The sequence below is a fragment of the Perca flavescens genome, chromosome 22 (assembly GCF_004354835.1).
Source record: "Perca flavescens isolate YP-PL-M2 chromosome 22, PFLA_1.0, whole genome shotgun sequence".
Taxonomy (NCBI): domain Eukaryota; kingdom Metazoa; phylum Chordata; class Actinopteri; order Perciformes; family Percidae; genus Perca; species Perca flavescens.
The window spans coordinates 23,782,106-23,809,763 of NC_041352.1; the positions used below are offsets into that span (position 1 = coordinate 23,782,106).

The 27,658-nt window shown below is 42.7% G+C and overlaps 2 protein-coding genes across 2 annotated transcripts in view; one reads left to right on the forward strand and one right to left on the reverse strand.

The window, feature by feature from the left end:
* The first annotated feature begins 31 nt into the window (after nt 1–31).
* kbtbd2 (kelch repeat and BTB (POZ) domain containing 2) lies at nt 32–12,433 on the forward strand. Its single transcript, XM_028569131.1, is given in 5 exon segments — nt 32–454; nt 1,953–2,504; nt 10,009–10,174; nt 10,537–11,145; nt 11,147–12,433. Coding segments are annotated over 4 exon segments (1,896 nt in total). The 5' UTR covers nt 32–454; nt 1,953–2,331; the 3' UTR covers nt 12,095–12,433.
* A 7,677-nt stretch (nt 12,434–20,110) lies between these two features.
* avl9 (AVL9 homolog (S. cerevisiase)) overlaps nt 20,111–27,658 on the reverse strand; it is a 30,798-nt gene continuing 23,250 nt past the window's right edge. The window contains exons 15-16 of the mRNA XM_028569720.1: nt 24,451–24,539; nt 20,111–23,518 (exon numbers count right to left, since the gene is read on the reverse strand). Of these exons, the coding sequence (XP_028425521.1) occupies nt 23,391–23,518; nt 24,451–24,539 (217 nt within the window). The 3' untranslated portion in view covers nt 20,111–23,390. The remainder of the gene's footprint in view (nt 23,519–24,450; nt 24,540–27,658) is intronic.

Consider the following 27,658-nt stretch of genomic DNA (forward strand, 5'->3'; position numbering starts at 1 on the left):
AGTGTAAGACGCTTTGCAACAGTTGTACAGTTTAGGCCTATTTACTTTTACTAGTTGTATATAGACGTACCTCCTTATTTTATTTATTCTTATTTTTTTTTATCTTGTCTTGTGCTGCTGCAACACCTGAATTTTCCCTCTGGGGATCAATTAAGGATTTGTGTCTTCATAAACATCCTTTACTTCTTCAGTTGTATCTCCGTCTGTCCGCCAGATGTCGCTGTTTCTCTGTTAACCAGGGCAAGCTGCTTAGTCTGCGCGCATGCGCAGTATCCTCATTTGGCCTTTGGTCTTTCAGACGCTTATGATGCGCAGAAAAGGTTGTCCGCTTCTCGGCGCTTGTACACAACTGTTTAATGTCTAAATTCGGCCTGAGGAGCCCACTTGGCACTTTCTGCTGACGAGAAGAGTCACCGCGACGGTTCACTGTATGTGGAGTCTGCCAACAGTTACTGTAAGGAAGCGTGTTTAACTTGAAAAGTAGCTCTAGCTTACGTCTATCTAGCTCGTGTAGCAGTTAGCCTGTTAGCAAGCATGACCGTTCTCTAAATGTGGTTACTGCAGAAGGTTTGTACCTATCATGTCCTTTCTGGGGCTATTTTACAGTTGAGGTAATGTTCGACGCTTGACTTTTCTAACGGTCAACTGGTAACGTTATGTATTAGCAGGCTGGGGCTTACGGCTACGTTACCCCGGAACTGTGCTGTGCAGTGGAGCTAAAGTTGCTAACTTGCAAGCGAGTGGTAATCAAGCAAGTGTGGCTACTTAAACTAGCGATATAACATTACAACGCTGATAATCAGTCAGTTGATCAAAGAAGAGCATGGTTGAACGTGCATTTTCAAACAAAGCAACATGGATGATGATGTTAAGGGTTGTATAGTTAGCTAACCTGAGCGAGACGTGCGTTTTGCAACAGGCCCGCCTGTCTAATGTTACTTTGCCATGTCTTAGATAGCAGACAGGGTTTGTTTTGGACATGGTGGTTAACCGTAACGTGCTAACGTAGCTAGCCAGTCAGCATCGACGAAATCCAAAAAATTGGAACGATAAACACTCTTCAAATGTCAGCCTTTACTTCCAGAAGTAACCCGTTAGTTAGCAGGTTGTTGATGCTGAATACGTCGCAAAAATGGCTGGGTATCTTAAAAAAAATTCGAATTCGATACTATCTTCGATACCAATTTAAAAAAAAAAAAAAAAAAAAATCCATTTTAACAAAAATAAATTAAAACATAGTGATTGTGTCCACATTGGCAATATTTCTTTTTTTTTTTGCATAACATTTTGTCAAAGCTTAATTTTAACCACAAATATAAATTACTGTGTAATTATTTGTGTATTTTGTAATAATTATTATCTTTCTAACCGACTGTCTTTTTAACCATTAACTTAAGCATTTGTCTTTAAAAGAAGTGGCATAAAGAAGCTAATACCAGTGAATTAGCCAGGCCATACTCGGGCAGCCCTATCTCCCTGCTGTAAAAACTGACTGGGAGCTGCTGGTTTTTCGGGGGTATTAACAAGTCGCTCAAATTAACATTAGAGTTGCATGTACGCAAGTTCCGTTATCAGAATCTGTATTGGGATGGAAAAAATGTTTTCCCTCGCTTGCTGATTGAAACAGCATGTTTAATCTACTCGTTATTTCAGCCGAAAGTCCACTTGCTGTCACAGTAACAACGTCATGACAAACGCAGCTCCTTTTAGAATCAGCTTTGCAGTTTTGTTGCATCTAACGTTAGCATAATAAAGATAACCTCAAAGCATCTGATGAGACTTGAGATCATGATAGCCCTATGATGCTTTGGGGAAATTGGACCCTAGTTTGGCGTTACATATTAAAGGAAAACTCTTTTGTGGCATAATGTGGTTATTTTTCTGTACTGATAGCTTCAATGGATTCTAAACTCATCACTTCTCTTTTTTTGTTTTTCTCCTGTGTTTTTCAGATGAGCACTGATGTAGCATTGTTGCGACAGTTGTGGTTACTCTCCCTCTACCTCCGGTCCCCAGTGCCTCACTGCATGACCTCAGACAACAGTAAAATCCACGAGGCCTTCCTTGCCCAGGACCCTTTCCTCTGGACTAGTGACTGCTCGGTAGCCACAGCACCACAATCTTCTCATCTTTCAACAGAATTTTTTTTTTTTTCCCCACATTGGAGTTGAACGCCTCCACTTGGGTCAGTGGAGGTGTTGAAGAGCCACCCCTCATCCTATTTATCCTCTTGAATCTTTAAGAATATTTTTTTTCTCCTGGTTGGCTTGAGCCCGGTTCTGCCGGCCACGTGACTATTCAAAACTGGGGCGCGATTCATGGGATGCAACCATGTCGGATCTCAGTGAGCGCAGGCCGGTCAACACGGACTACGCTGTGTCCCTGCTGGAGCAGCTCAAGTTCTTTTACGAACAGAAATTACTGACTGACGTTGTGCTGCTGGTGGAGGACACAGAGTTCCCATGTCACAAGATGGTCCTGGCCACATGTAGCTCCTATTTCAGGTGAGTGGTGTGGAGTAACTCATGTTGTGTGTTGGCGATTTCTGTTTTAACGACGTCATGCTGACTGTGACTATGCGTTGTGTTGTTTGGCTTTTCTGAATTTGTCTTCTACGGTTTTAATTAGGGCTGCAAGATAGGGTGGAAAAATCTTACTGCGATTATTTTGGCTGATATTGTGATATGATTCACGATTTTGGATGGAAGGATATTCTCATGTTTTATCACATGATTAAAATTCTATTTTGCATTTCAGAACTGTTTTTAAGTACATATTAACAATGGAAAGCAATTCTTACCAGTGTATCTTGATTGGGAATCAAATGAATGCAAAGAGTTACTTTATGAAATTGACTTTAAGATTTGTATTACTTTATTTATTTACTGTAAACAAAAGAAGAAAAAAGATGAGTACTAAACAACAGTCAGGAACTTGTTTATTGTTAAGGCCATAGTCAAAATTAAAGATTTAATAATAATGTAATAACTATAACTAACTTATTTCACCAGTAAATTGCTGTTGAATGACACAAACAACCACTAGATGGGAAAATGACATTTTACAATTACTGTGAATGCACCACGAGGCTACCTGTTTTAAGTGAACGCACCGTCTGTGTTGTTTAATTCCGACCGGCAGCTGCTGCGATGCAGAGCAGACTGTACGTCCCAGTGTTGGAATCCTCTACAGTGAAATACAGTCACACTTTACACTGTTTAACGTTAGCTGTCAGCATTTTAACCGTGTTTAATCCAGCTGCTAGCTAAAGGTAGGCTAACGTTACCTGCTCTCAGGTGTAGTGTAAAGGCAGGTACCAAAATTTTCATTCTTATCCGGTCTCTTAAAAGAGGCCGGCGGGGAACTCTTGTGGTTCGCCACCACTCGCCATACTCGCCACCGTCGACCTGACAAAAAACTGCACGTAGGCGGAGGAGCTCGGCTAGCTTTAGAGCTAAGGCAGGGCTACAGTTTAGGTGTCCCTAGAACCAGCGTATAACAGTAGTTCCACATTACATTAGTTCCGCATTACATTAATTTGCACGCAAGTTGTATTTATTTTATTTAGTGACGCGTCGACGCAAATCATTTTTGTCGATGCATTTACGTAATAGATGACGTTGATGAATCGTCCCAGCCCGAGATGATGTAGCGTGTTTTTTGTCTATCCTTTTGTCTTTCCTCTTCTCCCTGGCTTTCTAAAGATAACTGACTAATTTATGTTTCACATGTGAACAACCATCTCAATCTTTGAGCATCATGCATATGTACCAAATCAATATCTGCCTTTATCTTACTAAACATAGTGTTGACAATAAAAAGGACAGAAAACTAAATGGAACTCATTTTCTGTATCCTTCAAACAGCCCATCGGACAGATCAGTTTTTCCTCTTCTACATTAACATTTCGTCCTGTTTCAATAGTCAAAGGTAAAACGCCTGATCTCAACTGAGCACATCAGGTCTTTGCCTTTTAGACAAATTCTATACAACATAATTCTCTATGCCAATTATGGCTTAGCCCATATATCGTCGGCCCACTGCTTTGTCTTTAGCAAACGCAGATTTTTTTAAATAAACCAATATTCAGTTCTTCATTATTAAGAAACCACTCACCAAACCCATAGTTACAGAACAATTTGCATATCTTTGGACCAATAACCAGGAATGTGTTTATCCCAGAGAAATATTTTCATCGTCAACCTATTTGCGTCCATATCTAATAAACTATTCCATAACTGTGTTATACATATCTTCCAACGAGCCTCACATGATTCCCATGTCTCCCACTATCGCCAATGCTGGTGCATATTTGTGCACACCCAGAAAATATCTTACAGTTTAGAATATGTTTGGAAACTCATATCTTTCAGATTCTTGCTTTTACCAATGCTTCCTCCCAAAGCTCTATGTGCTGAATCAGCAAGAACCTTAACACCTTTTCTACAATTCATATGTTCATCAATATAGAAACCTAGATATTTATGAGTCTGCAAAGTTCAGCTTGTGTGATCCAATTTTAAACTCGTAGATACTCTGAGTAGTTAATGGTTTTCTAAAGTGAATTATTTCTGTTTTCTTTCTATTAATAAACAGTCTATTTATTACACCACTCATCAATATAGGAGAGCATCAGCCCCATATTATCTTCAGAGGGTGTCAGTAAAACAATGTCATCTGTGTACAGAAGAATACTTATTTCATTTCTACATGTTATCCCACAATTCAATGCTTTAATTTCCTTTGCCAAATCATTTATATAAATTGCAAATAATGTGGGGGACAAAGCATCACCCTGTTTTACCTGTGATGATGTTGAGAACCAGTTTGTGTGGTGTTCATTCTATCTTACACATGCTATGGGCTTGTGATAGGAAGACTTCAGAGAGCCCAATCAAAATTTCCATTCACCCTGTACTCTATAATTTTCTGTGCTAACAGATCCCTATTGACAATATCAAAAGCTTTCTGAAAGTCAATAAAGCATGAGTATGTTAGCGTATTTTCACTTATTCTTTTAGTTATAATTGAAGATGATACAAAAATATGATCAAGACATGATCTTGACTTACGGAACCCATTTTGCTCTTCCACGAGGAGCCCTTCTTTCTCTAGATACAACATGAGCCGCTCGTTAAGTATTGTAGAATACAGCTTATAAACTGTGCTTATTAGGCTCATCCCTCTATAATTCAGAGGCACCCTCGGATCCTCATTTTGGGATTTGGGTATTGGAATTGATAATAGATTTAAGCCACATAGTTGGTATTTTGCGAGATTAAAAACACCCTTTTAAACAAGTCACACAAAATATCAAAATAGTTTGGATGATTTTGGTATTTCATTTGGGATATTTTCAACCCCAGTCTATAAGTGCGTACCTACTACAATTACAATTAATAATGCACCGCATCGTAGAGCAAGTGTTATCCACTCTATACATGGAGTATGGAAAACAAGGGGATGGTGTTTCCTTGAAAGCGGAGTGGCCCCCTCTGATCCAGTTATTCCATCTGATATATTTCTCACGGAACAAATGACGCAATCTCTAACCTGTAATTCTACAGACATATCCCTCAAGGCCCTCGGGAGGCCTCATTTGTACGCACAACCTGGCATAATGAAGTGTGTGCACTGCAGTGAATATGACAGAGCAGCAGCCTCGGCTCTGGGAAGAGTCCATCTGTACTTGACAGCAGCTCATACTGCAATTGAACACTGCGTCTCACCCCTCCCTCCTTCTCTCGTTCACTGTACACTCACACTTGCATTCCAAGAAAAGGTCCTGACAACTTGATGCCTCTCTCACACCCACCTCTCTGGGATCTTCCCCCGCTGTTTTCCACACACTCGTTATCTGGTGCCAACATGCAAAGCATTTCCCCTGCAGGGTTCGTAGGTGTCGCATCGCTTCTTCTAAACTGCTACTCCTTTCTTTTTCCTTCTCTGTCCTGCTGCCTCTCCTTCCACCTCCACTCTGATCGCACGTCTCGCTTCAATAAGGTGCTGAAATGCCAATGCATACAGCGAAGAACTAGCAGCAACGAAGGCTGATTTACACACACTGCAAAGACTACATTTGACGGCAGACTAGCACATACATTCTGCACGTGCCTGCAAGTAGTTGTGTATCTAGTTGTAGGGGTGTGCAAAAAACAAATTATATAAATATACTTTTTTTTTTTTAATGGCGTGTATACCATTGTCCTGAAATGAGTTTAGCTCGCCATTCCCATAGATGCCGTCGAATTCCAACTGATGCCTGGGCACTCTCTTGTTATAATCAAAAGAAGAATGAGTGCAGCAGAAGTAGTTTAGTTGGCACAAACAATGGCAAACCTGCTCCATCCTCATTGAAGGCACAGTTTGCGCACATTACAGCTTTTATAACCTCGAGGGGAAGACTGAACTTGATAGGAATCATGCTATAATGCAGGGATTTGCAAAGCGAAAGTTAAGTATTTTGGAAACGCCACAAACTTGAGAACTCGCATGGTACGCCATCACCCAGAGATTAACCTTAAAGAGGTGGACGAACAACAACCTAAAATACCTAACGTGCCAGTCAACCAACACACTCTTTCAATGCTCTAAAGTCCCACCCAACTCTGAATGAAAGGAATTTTATTTTATACTTTTAAATGTATTTGAATGCTGGCCAAAGCTTGGCACTTTGCAGTTTTTAGTTGCAAAAGTTTTTATTTTTGTATGAAGACCTATAAAGTAATATCAAACTACATTTAATTTGTTGTGTCTTTCAAATTGTATGTCTACTGCAATCACATGGGAAATGTAACTACATTTACATACTGTGAATCGTTTTTTTTTTTTTTTTTTTTTTTTAGAATTGTTTTTGAATCAAATCGATTTTGAATCAAATGTTGAGCCTAAATCAGTATCGAATCGTGACATTTTCTGAATGGCGCACTTCTATGTAGTTGTATGTTTGCCCTCTTATGGACGTAATTTGCAAGAATAGATATTTCAATACTACAATACTGGTTTGATGAGTTTGTTTTATATTTTAAGAGCCTTCTGTGTGTGACCTCGATGCTTGCTTTCCTCATCGTTTTTCTTGTGCACAAATTAGTTTAAGTCAAATAGCCCATCAGATGGATTCCTCTCACCGACGTCGGAAAAAAGCGGACAAGGGCCACCCGGGATCGACCAGTAGCGACAATGTGCGTGATACCCCAATAACTAGGGTAAAGGAGACTCGCCGTCGGCCCAACAGCAACAACATCTTTGGAGTGTTGGGACCGTAAACTGCTACTCCTTTTTTCGTGCTGCCTCTCCTTCTACCTCCCTTCTCGTCGCACGGCTCGCTTCAGGGAAGGAGGGAGATTCTGGGGAGGGCTTAGCTGCATCTCATGTTGCTTATTTGATAGCTCCTCGACTCATCGGTCCACGGCTGAACCGGAAGTCATTCTGTCCCTCCTCTGTGAAGGCCGCCTCAAAGCTCTTTTTTTCTGCCCCGAGGAGGGATCACCGAGGAGCTTTAGGCGAGGAAAACACGGGAGCATCCTTCCCGGACGCCGTGCAGCTGAAGGAGTTGCTGACTCCCCTCCCAAACAGTTTGACAAAATTCATGTGACTCTTCAGAGGAAAGGATGTCTCATCTCACTAAAAACGCATTTGCTCGTTGCCTCTCTGCATGACTTCCCCGTGCCTCCTCGGTGGGAGGGACTAGGTGGAGGAGTCAAGGAGGCAATTTAAGGGACATGAGATGCAGCGCTTTTGTCTGGAGGGAAAGTCTGGTCACGTAGGTCTTGGTGAGAGATGGAGACAGGGGATGAAAGAGGGAGGGGTGCAGGGGTATGCCTGCAGGGTTGCATAATACGGACTGTCAGGTTTAGCGCCCCTGCTGCGAGTAAAACAGTCACACACACCCAAAACTCCATACAGGAGGACAGAGCTGTTTTGCAGACACATTATTTTTAAAGGGTGGAGTTGCAAGTCATTTTTTTGTTTGTTTGTAAAATGTCAATAGTGAATGCCTTTCTCAAGTTCCCTGAGCCTAAGATGACGTCTACAAATGTCTTTTGGTCTGATCCTATAACACAATACAAATCAGGAAAACGCATAATTCCTTAAAGGATTAATCGATAATCTAAATTGTTGCAGGTTAATTTTCTGCGTGCATCTGCAGTGATGACCACCACGTTGACATTGTACTTGACATGTATCTCTGCAAAGTGCAGCACTGAAGCATTACTGCAGTTATGAGCATTTTGCACCAAAGACCTCACCATAATACATGCAAATTAACAGTTAAAGTCAATAACTGTTCAGTACAGATGCCTAAAATGTGAGAAATGAATGCAGTGAAAGAGGTTAAAGAGGCTCTGACTCAGTCTGATGAATGACAACGTGGAAGTGTAGGCAGCCTGCCGAGGCTGCAGCAACATGGAAGTCGGAGCAGAGAGAAGCCCAGCTGGAGCCAGACTGTGCAACCAGCCAGGTGTTGACTGTCACTTTTTTTATTTAGTACGAGGAAACTGGGTTGGTGGACACGCACAACAGTGTACAACAACTGTCAAGTATGTAACATCTGCTCCATATAAAGCAGTGGTATTCAATCCTGCTCTTTGAGACCAAGAATACTTCTAGTTCAGCGTGTTTTGACGTGATAAAAACAAATGATAGCTCAGTCATTTCCCCTCTGACCAATACCACACTAACCTGATAAATCGTTTCTTAAAGATTTATGAAATGAAGAGTAACGTGGAATTGATGGCCAAGCTGCTAAAATTTATATATATATATATATATATATATATATATATATATATATATATATATATATATATATATTTTTTTTTTTTTTTTGTGTTTATCATTCAACTGTAATGTAGCTTTTAGAGCTGGAACGATCACCAGGAAATTTATTGACAATACTTTTGATAATCTGTTTTATCGTTTTTAAGTTTAATAATAAAATAAATGAGCTAAAGTGCCAAAAATTCACTGGGTACCAGCTTCTCAAACATAAATATTTTCTGTTTTCTTTTCATCTTCTGGGATAGTATCTTTATCTCTTTTTGGACTTCTCTCTATCTACATTGATTTTAACCAAGGAAGTAATCGGCACATTAATCAATGAAAATAATTACTTGCCATCCATGTAGCTTTTAAAATGATACGACAAATGTTACATTCCGCCATCAGCCAATAACCGGTACCCTGAGTCTAGTTGGTAACTTTGTCTGTTTTTACAGCCACTTTGGCGAGTCGCCAACAGTCATTAGGAGGCTCTGTTTATTTAAAAAGAAAAACTGGAGAGCAAAACGGCAACCAAGAATGAATTTTGAATTTTACTACACTAAAACGTTGACCAGTCTAAAGTCAGGTCTTTTGTAGATGACAAAAAGTTGACCAGAAACCGCAGATAAGAAGGAAAGAGCTTTGAATTTAATACAAAATGGGTATTTTGAGATTGTTTCCATTTCAAATAAACACTCGTATACTAATTGCTCCTGGTAAAAATGTTTTGTGGAACAAATAAGAGTCTTTATCATTCAGAAAAACTAACCCTTTTTGTTTGTCTTTGACCAGTATAGTTGAGATGGAGCTAGGCATTAAGTATCACCTTTTTAAACATTACGCTACTACTGCTGTTTTCTGGTACTGCTTTAACTTATTTGTTATCGCTACATTTAGAGAAGCCATGCGGAATTTCATTTAAGATCATTCTGATTTTGATTAATATGACTTCATTACTGTTTGCTTTTAGCTTTTTTACCCTGTTAGAGTAACTGCAATAATTGTGGTTGTCACTATTTTGTAATTGCCAAGGACAGTAACCGTCTGAATACAGGCCTGACACATCATGCGTCCAATAAAATCCTAGATAGACGTAGGCAAACCTTGCATTGTTGCAGGAGCTGATACAATCTGTTATCTTCTATAAACACAGTCTTAATCCGTGTGAGAGCTTTAGTTCACGTCCTCGCTCTGTGACTACAGTGTTCATCTGTTGACTGACAGTCCTTCGTCTTGTTCCTGCAGGGCGATGTTCATGAGCGGCCTCAGCGAGAGCAAACAGACCCACGTCCACCTGCGGAACGTGGACCCGGCCACCCTGCAAATCATCATCACCTACGCCTACACGGGCAACCTGGCCATCAGCGACAGCACTGTGGAGCCACTCTACGAGACCGCCTGCTTCCTTCAGGTCAGTACAAACCCTTCTCCAAGCATTGCTCATTTACAGTGAAAGTCCTCTGGTTATCCTTGGAGGACTATGTATGTTATTATCAACAAATTCCATCAAAAGACCAAAACCAACAATGAATTGATCGTACTAACAAGCATTTGCCCCTTCATTCTGATACATTTTATTCCTCTGTCATAGAGCTCCACTGTTGTACATAAACTATAAACTGCTGTTGGGAAATAGTCAAGAGCGCTGAATGTGTATTAATCTAGCACTGAAAATAGTCCCCAGCAAATTTCCTCCTGTTTGAGTAACATTACCTAAAAACTAAAGTTTCCAGCTGTTTAAGCAAATAACTGATCATCTTGTCCTCTGTTTAGGTGGAGAACGTCTTGCTGCAGTGCAGAGACTACCTGGTGAAGAAGATAAACGCTGAGAACTGCGTCCGCATGCTGAGCATCGGCGACATGTTCAGCTGCAGCGAGCTAAAGCAGAGCGCCAAGCGCATGGTGGAGCACAAGTTCCCCATGGTGTACAGGCAGGAGGCCTTCCTTCAGCTCTCCCACGAGCTGTTGATAGACGTCCTGAGCAGCGACAACCTCAACGTGGAGAAGGAGGAGACGGTGCGCGAGGCGGCCATGCTGTGGCTGGAGTATAACATGGAGGCGCGCTCGCAGCACCTGTCCTCCGTGCTCAGTCAGATCCGCATCGACGCGCTGTCCGAGGTGACGCAGCGCGCCTGGTTCCAGGGCCTGCCGCCCAACGACAAGTCGGTGGTGGTGCAGGGCCTCTACAAGTCCATGCCCAAATTCTTCAAGCCTCGGTTGGGCATGACCAAGGAGGAGATGCTGATCTTCATGGAGGCCATGTCGGAAACGAGCGACGCGTACGTGATGGCCGGGGCCTTGCCTACCACAGTGGTGTGTTACAGCCCGCAGGCGGAGAAAGTGTACAAGCTGAACAACCCCCCCGGCGACCTGCAGAAGGTTGGGGACCCTCGTTACACCAGACAATGATGTGTTCATCGCCGGCGGACAGATCCCTCTCAAAAACTCTGTCACCAACCACGGCAAGAGTGGCAAGTTACAGGCGGTCTTCCGCTCAGTCGATAGCTTCTTCTGGTTTGACGCCCAGCAGAACGCCTGGGTACCCAAAACCCCGATGCTGTGTGCCCGAATCAAGCCCTCCCTGGTCTACTGCGACGGCTACATCTATGCAATCGGGGGAGATAACGTCGGGGGAGAGCTGAACAAGCGCACGGTGGAGCGCTACGACTGCGAGAAGGACGAGTGGAGCATGATGAGCCCCCTGCCCTTCGCCTGGAACTGGAGCACCTCCGTGGCGGCGCACGACTGCATCTACGTGATGACCCACGACCTGATGTACTGCTACTTCCCCCGGGCCGACACCTGGGTGGAGATGGCCATGCGCAAGACGAGCCGCTGCTTCGCCTCCGCCGCTGCTTTCGGTGACCTCATTTTCTACATCGGCGGCCTCCACGTGGTCAGCAACTCGGGCATCCGCTTGCCCACGAGCACCATCGACGGCTCCTCCGTCACCGTGGAGATCTACGACGTCAACAAGAACGAGTGGCGCCTGGCCGCCAACATCCCCGCGAAGCGTTACTCGGACCCGTGCGTGCGGGCGGTGGTGCTGCTCAACTCGCTGTGCATTTTCATGCGCGAAACCCACATGAACGAGCGCGCCAAGTACGCGATCTATCAGTACGACATGGAGCTGGACCGCTGGTACCTGCGGCAGCCTGTGTCCGAACGCGTGCTCTGGGATCTGGGCAAGGACTTCCGCTGTGCGGTGGGGAAGCTGTACCCCTCCTGCCTGGAGGAGTCCCCCTGGAAACCCCCAACCTACCTCTTCTCCCCCGACGGAGCCGAGGAGTTCGAGGTGGACGGGGAGCTGGTGACCCTCCCTCACGTATAGCTCTTAACCTCTCCTCCCCTACCTCGCTGACTGAACCAGGAATCTGTAACGCTGAGGGATGAACATGAAGGGGGGAGGGAGGGAGGGGGGGAGGGATCAGTTCTCTTAAGATATGAAAGGGTTCAACGTTGTCAGCTACAGCTGTTGTAACAATGCAGCCCAAAACAAGCTTTTTTTTTTCTTATTTTGTCAGTTGTGACATCTGTTAGATATTATTACAAGTCTGTCATACTGTTTCTACAATGTGATAATCTAAAACGTCAACTGATTTTGTGATGATGATGCACTTAACTGGTAAACCTTCTCGGAATGACAATGGCAACTGTACCAAAATCCCCCCTCTCCGATAATGGTTTCCCTCTCTTTCCCTCCTCTCTTCTCTCATCACTAATAAAGGAACACTCTGTGGCAGATCTATTATGAGTATAAAACTGTGTGGCTTGAGAAAGGCTCTCTGAAAACGTATAAGCTTGCTCCTTTTGTAGAAGGCAGCAGTCTGCAGTCGGCCTGGACTCCAATGGAGACCCAGTTCAAATTGTCCCATAGAAATGTCTCAAACCAGTTTTAAAGAGCGTTAGTAGTAGCAAAAGTGTTTATGCATGTTTTGATATTGTACTTGCAAGGTTTATATTGACCGTGCGAGTATTAGTTTGATGAGAATAAACCTTTCCGGAGCTGGTTTGCCGAGTTCATACAGAGATGGTTCGAACTCCATCCGTTTCCAGTAAATGGACTTGGTGCTTTTGTCAAACTACTGATTTAATAATCAATAATGAACCTTTTGAGCTCAATTTTTATTTTTATTTTTTCACGTGCTAATTAAACCATCTCTAGGACAACTGAGCAAACTCTTACTTTACTGTAGGCCACAAGATGGTAGTTGAAAGCTCTGGAAAACTTTTGGCAATTGGATCTCGTTTTGTCAAATGTTAAACGGTTAATCAGTCCTTTTTAAGTTATTGATTCATCTTCTATAAAATGTAAAAAGCCCACATTTAGATCTTTGAATAACCAGATTCCTGCTCTACAAAATCCCAAAAGTCTTGAAAAACAAATTCCTACAATCAAGAAGCTGGGATGAGACAATGTTTTTGACATTTTTGCTTGAGAAATGACTTAAATGTAAAGAAAAATGTGCAACCATTGTGGTAATTGATTTATCATTTAAGTCATGTTTCAGTCGTATTTAAAACGTTCTCTGGTTTCAGCTTCTCGAATGCGAGGGTTTCGCTGGTTTTCTCTATTTTTACATCTTTTGTAAATTGAATATTTTTGAGTTTTTGGACAAAATGGTCAACTGGAAGATGGGATCTTGTGATGGCCACTTATTTACTATTTTCTGACCTTTTTATAGACCAAACAATGAATTGATAATTGTTAATTGATCCTGTCAAATCTGGGTCTCTGTTTGAATCCAGGCTGACTACGACTTCCATCCTCCACAAATAAGCAAAATACAAACCTTTCAGAGACACCTTTTTTAAAGCTTACAAGCATTTGATAGATTTGAGTGTGTTCCTTTTTTAAAACCGGATCAATGTATTTCTTCTTAAAAAAAAAAATAAGGCCCCGGGTGGGGTGGGGGGGCAAACAAGTAAGGGGCGGAGAGGGTTCAGAAGAGGGTGACTGCAGGTCCGGTCACCCCATCACCTCTCGCCCCTCGGCCCTCTGTCCTCCACCCTGACTCAACTATAGCGCCTCCACAGCCTGCCTGTCGGTCTGTTAGCACGCAGGTCTTCCACACAGCTAGCAGTTTACACCTCACTCCATCAGTCGTCACATTATCATTTGTTTTTCTTTCCATAAGGGTCTCTGCAGACACACACACACACACAACTCCACTCTCAGTAGGTTTCGGGCTCATGCATTTTGTTATTTTTTTTATTTTCCAAGCTGCTGAAAAATAAATATATATATATATATATATATATATATATATATGATAAAAATATATGTTTCATATGTTTAAAAGACAACTGTTTTAGTGTGGGGGAAAATAACCAGGTCTATTTTGTATTAGTGTCTTTTTTTATTATTATTTAATATCAAACATTACTGTAGTGTGATTGTGGGTAGATATCCATTTTCCCATCAAGATTTAATTTTTCTCGAGTGAATATTGAGGATTCTTGCTGCTGAATGGTTGTGAGGGGAGAGGGCTGGCCCACGGCTGTTGCTATGGAAATTGTCCCGGCAACCACTAGCAGTAGTAGAGCGGGTGGGTTGGGGGGGGGGCTGTTCTTCCTCCAACCTTTAAAAACATGAGCACAGGTGCTTCATGACAAACCTTACTAGCATGTTTGGCTGCATCATATTCCTTTGGCACTGTATTTTGAATGAACGTTAATTTATTAAAAAACATACCAAAAACGTTCCTGAAACTGACTCCCTGCTTCTTTTGTTTGGACTTGAATGTGGCGTTGTTGGTGCCACTGCCATTTTTATTTTTTATTTTATTTTTAAGCAACACTATGTCACTTTTAGCCCTACAGGTTGTCTCATTGGAACTACAACTCGCACTACCGGACATGAGTTGTAGTTCCAATGGGACAACCTGTTGGGGGACCGTCCCCCTACAGGTTGTCTCATTGGAACTACAGCTGCAGCTAAAAGTTACATAGTGTTGCTTTTAGGGGTGTAAGAAACAATCGATACACTTGAGTATCGCGATATTTTATTTTGCAATGCTGTATTGATTTTCAAAAAGGAATTATCAATTTATTTAGTTATTTATTTTAAACATTCAAAAATATTCATGTAAGACAGTGGTTCACGTTTATGTTGTGTTTAAACCCCCTACCGCTAGATGGCTACGCTGAGACGCACCACTAGTGTCCTCCCCTAACAGTGCCTAGCAGTGCCTGACTTTTTGCTAGAAGCTAACAATGTAGCTATGGCTGAACTTTGGCCTACTTTAGAGCACATAAACATTAGCTCACTAAGAACCTGTGAACCACAATCCGGCAGTTTGATTTGCGATGTACTGAATTGTTTACCTAAAGTAATCTTTGACTTCTATGAATATCATGTCTTTTTTTAAATATTAGTTTTCTAAAATACTTTTAAAAAATCCCAATATATCGCCCTACATCCATCCATCCATCCATCCATCCATCCATCTTCGTCCGCTTATCCGGTGTCGGGTCGCGGGGGGAGCAGCTCCAGCAGGGGACCCCAAACTTCCCTTTCCCGAGCAACATTAACCAGCTCCGACTGGGGATCCTGCGTTCCCAGGCCAGGTTGGAGATATAATCCCTCCACCTAGTCCTGGGTCTTCCCGAGCCTCCCTCCCAGCTGGGCGTGCCTGGAACACCTCCCTAGGGAGGCGCCCAGGGGCATCCTTACCAGATGCCCGAACCACCTCAACTGGCTCCTTTCGACCGCAAAGGAGCAGCGGCTCTCTCCCGAGCTCCTCACGGATGAGTGAGCTTCTCACCCTATCTCTAAGGGAGACGCCAGCCACCCTCCTGAGGAAACCCATTTCAGCCGCTTGTACCCTGGATCTCGTTCTTTCGGTCATGACCCAGCCTTCATGACCATAGGTGAGGGTAGGAACGAAAACTGACCGGTAGATCGAGAGCTTTGCCTTCTGGCTAAGCTCTCTTTTCGTCTAACGGTGCGATAGATTGAATGCAATACCGCACCCGCTGCGCCGATTCTCCGACCAATCTCCCGCTCCATTGTCCCCTCACTCGCGAACACAACCCCAAGATACTTGAACTCCTTCACTTGGGGTAAGGACTCATTCCCTACCTGGAGAAGGCATTCCATCGGTTTCCTGCTGAGAACCATGGCCTCAGATTTAGAGGTGCTGATCCTCATCCCAACCGCTTCACACTCGGTTGCGAACCGATCCAGTGAGTGCTGAAGGTCGCAGGCCGATGATGCCATCAGGACCACATCATCTGCAAAGAGCAGCGATGAGATCCCCAGCCCACCAAACTGCAACCCCTCCCCACCCCGACTACGCCTCGATATCCTGTCCATAAATACTACAAACAGGATTGGTGACAAAGCGCAGCCCTGGCGGAGGCCAACCCTCACCTGAAAAGAGTCCGACTTACTACGAGAACCGGACACAGCTCTCGCTTTGGTTGTACAGAGATTGGATGGCCCTGAGAAGAGACCCCCTCACCCCATACTCCCGCAGCACCTCCCACAGTATCTCCCGGGGACCCGGTCATACGCCTTCTCCAAATCCACAAAACACATGTAGACCGGTTGGGCATACTCCCAGGCTCCCTCCAGGATCCTTGCGAGTGAAGAGCTGGTCCGTTGTTCCACGACCAGGACGGAATCCGCATTGTTCCTCCTCAACCCGAGGTTCGACTATTGGCGAACCCTCCTTTCCAGCACCTTGGAGTAGACTTTACCAGGGAGGCTGAGAAGTGTGATACCCCTATAATTGGCACACACCCTCTGGTCCCCCTTTTTAAAAGGGGACCACCACCCCAGTCTGCCACTCCTTTGGCACCGTCCCAGACTTCCACGCAATGTTGAAAAGGCGTGTCAACCAGGACAGCCCCTCCACACCCAGAGCCTTGAGCATTTCTGGACGGATCTCATCAATCCCCGGGGCTTTGCCACTGTGTAGTTGTTTGACTACATCAGTGACTTCCGCCTGGGAAATCGGCGACAATCCCCCATTATCCTCCAGCTCTGCCTCTAACATAGAGGGCGTATTAGTCGGATTCAGGAGTTCTGCAAAGTGCTCCTTCCACCGCCCTATTACCTCCTCAGTTGAGGTCAACAGTGTCCCATCCTTACTGTACACAGCTTGGATGGTTCCCCGCTTCCCCCTCCTGAGGTGGCGAACAGTTTTCCAGAAGCACTTTGGTGCCGACCGAAAGTCCTTCTCCATGTCTTCTCCAAACTTCTCCCACACCCGCTGCTTTGCCTCTTTCACGGCAGAGGCTGCAGCCCTTCGGGCCCTTCGGTGCCCTGCAACTGCCTCCGAGTCCTCCTCCGGGATAACATATCCCGGAAAGACTCCTTCTTCAGTCGGACGGCTTCCCTGACCACCGTTGTCCACCACGGTGTTCGTGGGTTACCGCCCCTTGAGGCACCTAAGACCCTAAGACCACAGCTCCTCGCTGCAGCTTCAGCAATGGAAACTTTGAACATTGTCCACTCGGGTTCAATGCCCCCAGCCTCCACAGGGATGCACGAAAAGCTCCGCCCGGAGGTGTGAGTTGAAAGTCTGTTGGACAGGGGCCTCCTCCAGACGTTCCCAATTTACCCGCACTACACGTTTGGGCTTACCAGGTCTGTCCAGAGTCTTCCCCACCCTCTGACCCAACTCACCACCAGATGGTGATCGGTTGACAGCTCTGCCCCTCTCTTCACCCGAGTGTCCAAAACATACGGCCTCAGATCAGATGAAACGATTATGAAATCGATCATTGACCTTCGGCCTAGGGTGCTCTGGTACCAGGTACACTTATGAGCATCCCTATGTTCGAACATGGTGTTCGTTATAGACAATCCATGACTAGCACAGAAGTCCAACAACAAACAACCACTCTGGTTTAGATCAGGAGGCCGTTCCTCCCAATCACGCCTCTCCAGGTGTCTCCATCATTGCCCACGTGTGCGTTGAAGTCCCCAGCAGAACAATGGAGTCCCCCACTGGAGCCCCATGCAGGACTCCAGTCAAGGTCTCAAGAAGGCCGAATACTCCGAACTCCTGTTTGGTGCATATGCACAAACAACAGTCAGAGTTTTCCCCCCACAACCCGCAGGCGTGGGAGGCGACCCTCTGCGTCCACCTCTCCAACACAGCGGCGGGAGGCCCCTCTCGTCCACTGGGGTAAACTCCAACACAGCGGCGCTCAGCCGGGGACTTGTGAGTATCCCCACACCCGCCCGGCGCCTCACACCCTGGGCAACTCCGGAGAAGAAAAGAGTCCAACCCCTATCCAGGAGTATGGTTCCAGAACCAAGACTGTGCGTGAGAGGTAAGCCCCACCAGATCTAACCGGTAGCGCTCCACCTCCCGCACCAGTTCCGGCTCCTTCCCCCACAGAGAGGTGACGTTCCACGTCCCCAGAGCCAGCGTCTGCTGCCCGGGTCTGGTCCGTCGAGGCCCCTGACCTTCACTGCCACCCATGTGGCATCGCACCCGACCCCAACGGTTCCTCCCACAGGTGGTGGGCCCATGGGATGGAGAGGGTTGCCACGTAGCTTGTTCGGGCTGTGCCCGGCCGGGCTCCGTGGCAAACCCGGCCACCAGGCGCTTCGCCGGCGAGCCCACCGTCTGGGCCTGGCTCCAGGCGGGGGGCCCCGGCTTCCTCCGGGCAGGGTCACTCCATCTCTGCTTAGCTTTTTCATTGGGGTTTTGAACCATTCTTTGTCTGGCCCCTCACCTGAGACCACTTTGCCTTGGGAGACCCTACCAGGAGCACAAAGCTCCAGACAACACAGCCCTCAGGTTCACAGAGACACACAAACCTCTCCACCACGATAAGGTGATGGTTCACGGAGAGGTCCTACACACGGTATCGAAATATATTGCAATGTATTGAATCGTGACCCATGCATCGTGATACGTATTGTATCGCCAGATTCTTGCACATACACAGCCCTAGTTGCTTTGATGTTTTATTTTTTGTATTATTAATCAACTTTTAAAATGAGCACAGGTGCTACAAGCACTTTGATTGTTAACCAAAAAAAGGTTGAAAGGGTTAGTTTGGATTTTTTTTAAGTGTGGTCGTATGAAGTACTTCTCCATAGTCAGTGTGCTAGCTACAATTATCAGTTAAAGTGCTAGTGCGCTATATTTAGAAATATTTTCACCGCTTTACAGCCCTTTACAACGGGGAACTGAACCCTTAAGCCCCCGTTAGCTCCGCTTTCTTCAAGTACACCAGACTCTTTGACAAAAAAATGTTACCTCTCAGAGCACAGTAGTGTCTGTTCTACCGCTGACTTTGGTGACTCCGAACTAACCCTTTAAAACACCAAGTCACACGCAGCTATATTGTTTGTGTTCTTGTGGCAGTGTGGGACAAAACTTAAAAATGTTATCTATGATTGTACCCATAATCACTATGATGAAAAGTGAAACATTAAAACATGTTTTGATAGGCGGATTTATCGTAGCCTCCACACGTCTTGCAACACAAGTTTTTACTACTTTTCAAATAAAATTAACTGTTTCTCAGACATTTGACAGTTACAGTATTTCTTATCAATAACGTCAAGGACAGCAAGCTAAAATTACATGAACTGCCATTGTGTGCAGTGACAGAAATTATGTCATTAGTTACATTTCTACTCCCTAGTGAAAAAGTCTATAGCTTTTTCATTATTTCCAGTAGAATTTACCATATATTTCTAAAACTCCTACTTTTAGGATTTTTACAGCCCTATTGGAAATCTTTTTTTTTTTTTCAGTAGCCTAGTTCTAATAAAATCCTTTAGGATTCCTATACATTTAAAAAAAAAAAAAATCCTATTAACAATTTTTATGCCCTTAATAAGAAATATATTCTATGTCTTTGAGTTTACCTGTTAAGGATAAAACTGTTAAATATAACTACTATACTGGTATAACTCCAAAAGTAGTTTAATTATAGTCACGCGGCTGTAAAACATAAAATCCTGCATTCACCTTTCAAATGGTCATTTTCAGGAAAGGTTATTCAACATTCAACCAGCAAGTTGTTTTTTTAAGGATTATGTAAATGATTAATCAAAACAAATTAAAATCAGCATATGAATTATTGATGAAAACAATCACTTTGTACTGGTTGTCAGTCCGGGTTACTGAGTGTGACTTTCGGCTGAGGTCGCTGGGCTCATGTGTCCTCGTGATGCTGCCAAATTGTTTTTTTTCCGGATAACACATGGGTGCATTTTTGTGGGGCCATGTGCTACCACCACAACAACAACCCCCCACACACACACACTTTGGCTGACCTACATTTGTATTCAGACACAAAGTGCATCCCCAGAGGGATAAAAGAATTGTTCCTGTATCACCGTCTCCTTAAAAAATAAAAGCCTGCAGTACATTTTTATTATTTTATTTAATACAGCAATATAGTATAGTATCACTTCTGAAATACATTAAAAGCATCTGTCAAGAAAATATTCTGTGAATGTCAAATCACATTACATTCATATCTGTTAAATACAAAATGAAAATCTATCATAAAAAAAAGAAACGAAAAGCAGCTTTTAACAGCTGATATCTTCTTAAACTTAATCCAGAAATCAAAAGGAAATTCCCGAAATGACTCAATGGTCAAAGAAGGTTTAAAAGCATGAAGAAACGAAGACAATAGAAACATTAAAAGAGTTTTAAAGACAGAAGGATGACTCTCATTACAGCTGTAAAACTGGACTGGACAGAGCATGCTCACTGGACCACTTGAAATCCAACGTGTTGAATATTTGAAACATGGAGGGAAATTATTCTGTAAGCAACTCAAAATTACAGTTCGATAAAGATTCATATAAATAGAATATTATGGCTGCTTTGTGCAAATACACACAGTGGTCCACGGATTAGGACTTGTTCCAGTGTTGTAATGACAAAACATGGATATTTATGATTTTTTTACACAACAAATAAATAAGTTATCTGACTTAAAACTATCTTCAGATTTACTAAATATAGTTCTCCCAATATATATAGTATAAAAAGGCCTGGGTGAGGGTTAATAACACCCCGTCAAACACAAAGCTGGTTGCAGGTTCCTTCATAGTTAAGAGAGGTTTTCATCACGTTTATCAGGGCACAATATCAGGCATTAGGTACACAAGGATTTATGTAATAACATTGTGGTTACTGCAGTAACAGCATTCAGATTTTGTAATTATGTTTGTGTGGTGTTCTGTATTTGTCACAGATGCGGAGAAAAAAAAACGCATTTAACAGGAAATGTAATTTAAGTTTAGAGCTGAAATCATTCATCAAATAACCAATTAGTTGTTTGATTTCCAAGTTTTGGGAATGGATTAATTATTTATCAAGAAAAATGCCAAACATTCTCTGTTTTGTGCAAACAACGATTAGTTAGATATTTAAAATATAGTGTAAAAAGAAATATAAACCCTTAAAGCTACAATCAGTTGGTAAAAAATATCAAAAAGCTTTTAACCCACAAACAACTTGATAAAACAAAAACTTAATTAGTTAATTTTATCTTTTAACTGCTGGATTTCTTTCTTATTTTTGGCACATATTTAATCAATTATCTACTTTAATTTTCACATTTCATTACACTGTGTGGCTAGCTAGCTTAGCTGAAAACAGTGATGGCTAAACACACCGAGTGCCAGCATTTTCAGCTAGCTACCTTGCTAAAGCTAACGTTCGTAATGAAACTACAGCAGCCAGTGCAGTTAATGGTAACAAAGATCCTCTTTACACCATATTCTGTACAGCATAGGTTTGTAGTATAACGCTTGAAACAGTAGCTAACGCGTTTTAGCCAGCAAGCCAATGCTAACAAAGTTAGCTAGCTAACACTATTTGGAAGTTTACAGGCACCATGCTAATATCTTAACATAACATTATATTCTTTTCTATTCTCTTCATTAAAGATCACATTGGACATAAATCATGGCCATTTTGTAAATGTGTATGATTTAATGCTCACTATGTCAAACAAACCTAACAAAAATACTTCAAAGTAGCATTAGCTAGCTAAGTTATTGTTTTTTGCTAGCTAAAAAGCTTTAGCTACTATTACTATTATATTATATTATTATATAACTGTTTGGAGGTTAAAGGAAAAGTATGAAGTGTTCTATCTCTGTTACACTCAATTTAAATGAATTAGCTAAAAATATTTTTTATTAATATATTTTGTCATATTTGGAAATGGTTGTGGACATTTTCACTATTTTCTGACATTTGCAACCTAATAATCATAATTATTATCAACAAATTGATCAATAATATAAATAACTGTTAGTTCTTTAGCTAGTCAGTCTACATGTGTGTTTTTACTCAGGAATGCATGCTGTTACCACAACAACCACCATAAAGACGCAAACCACCATGGGACCTTATTTGAGAAAAGAATACGTACAGTAGTAAACAGCGAGAAACAAATAATGTTTTGATCCTGTTTGAATTGTGCCATGAATTACACATAGGTTTGTCAATTCAAAAGGTAATTTTGCAAGTCAAGAAAGTCTCAGTTTGTTGTAAATCTTTGAAACATAAGACTTATTTGAAAGACTAATCACCACATAGTCGCATAAGTGACGTCTCGCTGAAGCTACGACGCCTGTGTGTTTGGTACTGGGATGTTACGTTACTCACACTAGCAATGGATCTTGCTTGTTCGATAAAAAATTGCTGGATAAAACACATAAAGTAAGATAATGTTATATTTGTGTGTGGAGCATAGCTTAGGTACCTAGCTAGCTAGCTAGCAAGCAAAGTGATGTATATTGAGCAGGCGGGACGAGAGATGTAGTTGACAGAGCGGTTTCACACAAAACGAATTGGTACTACAACAAACTGCAACTTTCTTGACTTGCAAAAGTATCTTTTAAATTCATGGCACAATTCTACGGAGCCCCTGAAGGGACATTTGGCTGCTGTTTTCATGCGTGGAAATGACAGAAAGGGGCTTTCGTGTGGTCATGAGAAAGTTTCTGGTGCGCACGAGAAACCTCCAGGGCTCCGTACTGTTCAAAAGGGACAAAAAAAAGAAGAGATTTGTCTCTCGTCGTCGACAACCGTATATATTTCTTCCGAAATAAGGTCCCGTGAGGGCCAACGGAAGCGGAGGGACTTTGCCTCTCACAGAGACGTCACCGAACATGAGCCAGAATGAATTTAAAATCTAAACCGTTAGAAATCTTCAAGGTGCCACAGCTCACGCTGTTCTGTCAAATCCTGCGACACGGATGTTTTACCATAATTCCTCTGTCAGCAAAATATGTCAGGCAGCTATATAGACAAACTCTAGAAATATGCAGCAAAAGAATGAACACCGCAAACCCCTACAACAGCATCTTTAGTGTCTCACAGGAAAAGCATCCAGCGATAAAAACAGAGGGGCCGGACACGGCCTGCGGAAATTTCTGGGTTTTTGATTCAAAGCGCTGGCAGTCTCTGCCTCACAGTGGATATGGACTGTACAGTTAGTAGAACCGCAGCGCGTGCCTTCCTGTCCGGAATAGCGTCGCCATACAACGAGGATGTCAGCCTTCGTGGTTCAGACGTAAAAACCCGTTTCTGGAGATGACCATTTATTCCTCCTTCATAAAAGCAGCTCTCTTACCCTCAGAGGACGAGGACAGAGACAGAGGACCAGTGGGTTTGGTTTCAGGGATGGACCTCTGTGGCGGGCTCCGGATACTCCTGGGGGGTGACGCCTGCAGGCTGGGCCAGGGTGGAGAACCAGGAGGACATGGCCGACTTGGCGCTAGTCAACGCTCCGCCCACGGACTGACCTGAGAGCAGAGGTGGAGAACAGCGAGAGGTCACTTAACAGCTAAATACAGGTTTGTTTTCACGATTTTTGTCTTACTGATGAACCAAAATGTGTCCATAGCACCGAAAAAGGTGCCATACATGGTACTTTTCTCTACTTTGACTTATTTAAATCATTATTTTTTCAAACTGTCCACTGTATTTTATTTTGAGCAGTTTTTTTGTGTTTAGACATTAGCTTCTTTTTGTTCAATAAAATGGGTTTTTATAGAAAATAAATTCAGTTTTGACATGAACTGTTCTCAAGCGCTTTGTTGCAGGAAAATTGTCTGACACACAGGAAGTATATGTATTTTATATATTTCCACATCTTAACAGTACAATATTGTGCTGACAAAATTTATTTTGGAGTTCATCTTAATTCATAGCTTACATTTATCAACAAAAAAAATCTAAACCCCAAAATTATAAACAAAAATCAACTACCCAACGAACGAATATCCAAAAAGTGAATATTTGGGTCCAGCCCTTAAAAAAAAAAAAAAAAAAAAAAAAAAAAAAAACATTTGCCGGTCTCGGCTTCTCATACAGTATGTGAGGATTTGCCACTTTACTCTTTTTATATTACACATTTGGAAACATTTTTTTACACGATTTATATTTAAATTGATTATGCAAGCCGGTATACGTGCAGTTTAGTGTCCCAAATTCCCCATACAATGTCCTTAATTATGAACCTGCTAAACTACCTGTTTAACAGGTGTTTGGCAGGTGTTGACATGATTTAAGAATGATGACAGGAACTGCGTGGGTGATCTGTTTAACATGGAAATATTGTCTCAGCAGCAGAGTCAAGACACTGAACCCTTTCAGCTTATTTATTGGACGCTACCCGGAGTAACGGTTCCCCTCAGACATCTCATTTTGGGGGCCGTTTCCTGAGCTGTCTTACCCACTGCCTTCCCCGTCTGGACCACGCTGCGACTGGTGGTCATCATGGCGTTTCCGATCTTCTTCCCTCGCTCGCTGTTCTGCACCGAGCTGCAGTGGACATGAAGGAAAGGAGAAAACAAAAAGATTAGAAAAACCATGTATGCATGCACGCACGCGCACCCCCCAGCCCCTCCCTCTCCCTCCAATCCCCGTCTCCGGTGTGACATTGTAGGAATTCTTCTTCCCGGAAAACACAACAACAAAAAAGTGCTGTTGCTAAATGTTGCGCCAACCTGTTAAGAGGGGATTATGTAAGAGCGGCGGCTGAGCAGCGGAAACGAGCAGGCCGCGTTTCACAACAAAACGGGGACGGCTAAATGGGGCTGCATCTGAACAGCAGCCTGGTGCGAGTCCAACGCGCAACCTTTCACACGGATCCCCCACTGGCCTGACATTCAGCAGGAATCTCACTCCTGCATCATCTGGGCAAACAGCAGCGGGCTTCAAAACGCGTTGTGCGTACGTGTCAGCAGCTGCCACTGTGTGTCTTCACACCCTCTAATGATGCCAACGATTTCATCTGGAAATAAACCTGGTCACCGTGAATCTCCCTACACTGCTGCTGCTGCCTTGTTGTGATCCCAACAGTTTAAAACCTTCGAAAGCCTGAAGGCAAAGAAACGCCTGAAGGCAAACGGCAGTTTTTATATCTTTGCCAATTCCGAGCGTATTCGTTCAGTCAGTATCAAGTGTGAATACATCAGGGGAACCTTCGCTTTCTTTCTCAGTAGCGTGCAGGGTTATTTTAGTAAACTAAAACAAAAATAAGCAGTGAAAGAGATTTTTAGGAAACTCAATACAAACTCAAACCTTCCAGAAAACCTTAAACTATATTGGCAGGTAAAATAACGCATACAAATTGAATGAAAATGAATCATTTCAGTTTTTCCTAGGGAAAAAAAAGGAGACGGCATGAATTACCGTCAATTCTCGTGACATTGAAAAACTGGACTGAGTTGCCACGAGATGGCGCTGTGTCGTTATTGCGTCACATCGGACACTAAAGTAGCGCAAAGATTCAACATTAAAGATTATGGCTATTCTCCAACAATGTAAAATATATATATATATATATATATATATATATATATATATATATATATATATATATATATATATATATATACACACTAAAACTAAACTAAAACTAGCAAACACTCTGAAAACTAACTAAAACTAAACTGAAATGAAATCGAAAGGCAAAAACTGAATTAAATTCAAGACCAATTAAAAATTCAAAACTATTATAACCTTGTCATGCATTACCTTGGCGTGAGCATACCTAGTGAGGAAAAACTTGTTGTATAAATCCATAGTCAACCAGGGCATTTTTTTTTTTTTTTTTTTTTTTGTGAAAAGTTGTAACTTTGGTATAAAAAAAAAACACTTTCCTCAGTGAGTTAAAGCTACAGTTTATTGGTTATTGACCTGGGTGGGGTTTTTATTTAGTACACAATGTGACAATAACGCATTTATAATACGCTCTTTATATTTTAAATATGTCTTGAATATTGGTCCAGAAGCCTTTGCAACTGAAGGAAGAAAAGAGATTGATTGCAGATTTCAGCTTTAACATGATGCGGTCTCCTTCCTAATTATTAGTTGCCAGTAAATATAAGCAACTGTCAGAGCCAAGGTAGTCAGACTGGGGGTGGAAATGGGACTCCGTACCCCAAAAGATGCTAGAATGAATAGCTGTGGATGTGGGGAGGGGCCCATAGAGAATGGCTTTCTATAAGGCCCCTGGTCAAGATTCATAGTTAATCTAAAAGAGACCTTCAGCTTGTAAAGTCTGTGTATGAAACCTAAAACCAAAGAGAAAGTGAGATGTATGTGTGTGTGTGTGTGTGTGTGTTTTTTGCTGGTATAACTGCTGTCAAGATAAACAGTGTTTATCTGACCACAGCATCAACATGACAGCGCTCTGTGCAGAGTAAACCCGGCACAGCGTGAACTGGCACCACGGCTCGCTGCCTCCGTGGCGTCTCGGCAGTCAGGCGGACGTCACTCGCGGCGCCATCAACTCACGGGGACACCGAGCGGGATCCACCAAAACAAGCTGCGGTGACTAGGATCTGTGATCCCGCTCCATCGGCTGCACGTCCACCAGGAATCTGTCCTCACTGTGCCAGCTTCCTTTTGTCTTTTATTTTCAAAGTAAGAGACCCGCTATTGTGCATTCCCAGCCGAGCTGAGAGGCTTAGCGTGTTTTTGTCATTCACTTTAAAGCCACTAGGTGTCTGTAGGACACTGAGACAATCCCATGGGAACATGAGAGCAGTCGGTGTGTTTAATTAGTTGTTTTTGACTGATTTCAAAGTCTAAAAAGTGGTTTTAGATATGATTTTTACCACTCAACAGCACCATAATCTCTTATGTAGTACTGTTGACATACTGATCAATGCCACTAGCGCACCGATTATGTTTCCAGATATTCAAAATAATCTCATTTTCGTCACCTATTTATCATAATGTGAAATATTTGGGGATAAAAAAAACATTTGATATTATCTTACATAACTTTTTTTTTTTTTTTTTACACTTATATATTATATATGGTCAAAAATCCCCAAATTGGCCTTTTACTTCAATCAAGATCTCAAAGCTTTCAAATATATCTAAATAACAGGGAAATGTGTTAAAATAATGCGAAAGACATCTAGAATCACAATTTTAATGTATTGTTTAATATACTCATATAAATGTGACATACTCTAGCATGGAAAAAAAGTTTTTTTTTTTTTTTTTTTAAATTGATGCTGTTGAGGGGAAATTTGGGGAAAATAATGGCAACACTGTGGTTAAATAAATTCTATTTCAACTTTTTTTTTTCAGATGCCACCCAGCCTCCCAAAAGCTTTCCAACAGTCTAACAGAAAGCAGTCTTCATCCCCCCCCTCAGCTGTGTGTACACGGTTAGCTCAGAGAGGACACACTGGCTCTCCGTCTCGCTGGCTGACCCAAATAAACAGCTCCTTTACAATAAAGAAAAGATCCTCCAACAGCGAGCGTCTGCCTCGCATCAACATCTCCGCCACCGGCTGCTCTTTGTCCAACACAGACGACGAGGAAACGTGAAAAGTGCCTCCATAACACGCACGCAACACAGCACATTCACAAGGAAGTCAAGCTGGGGGCTTGGCTTTTTTTTCCCCCTTTTTCTTTTT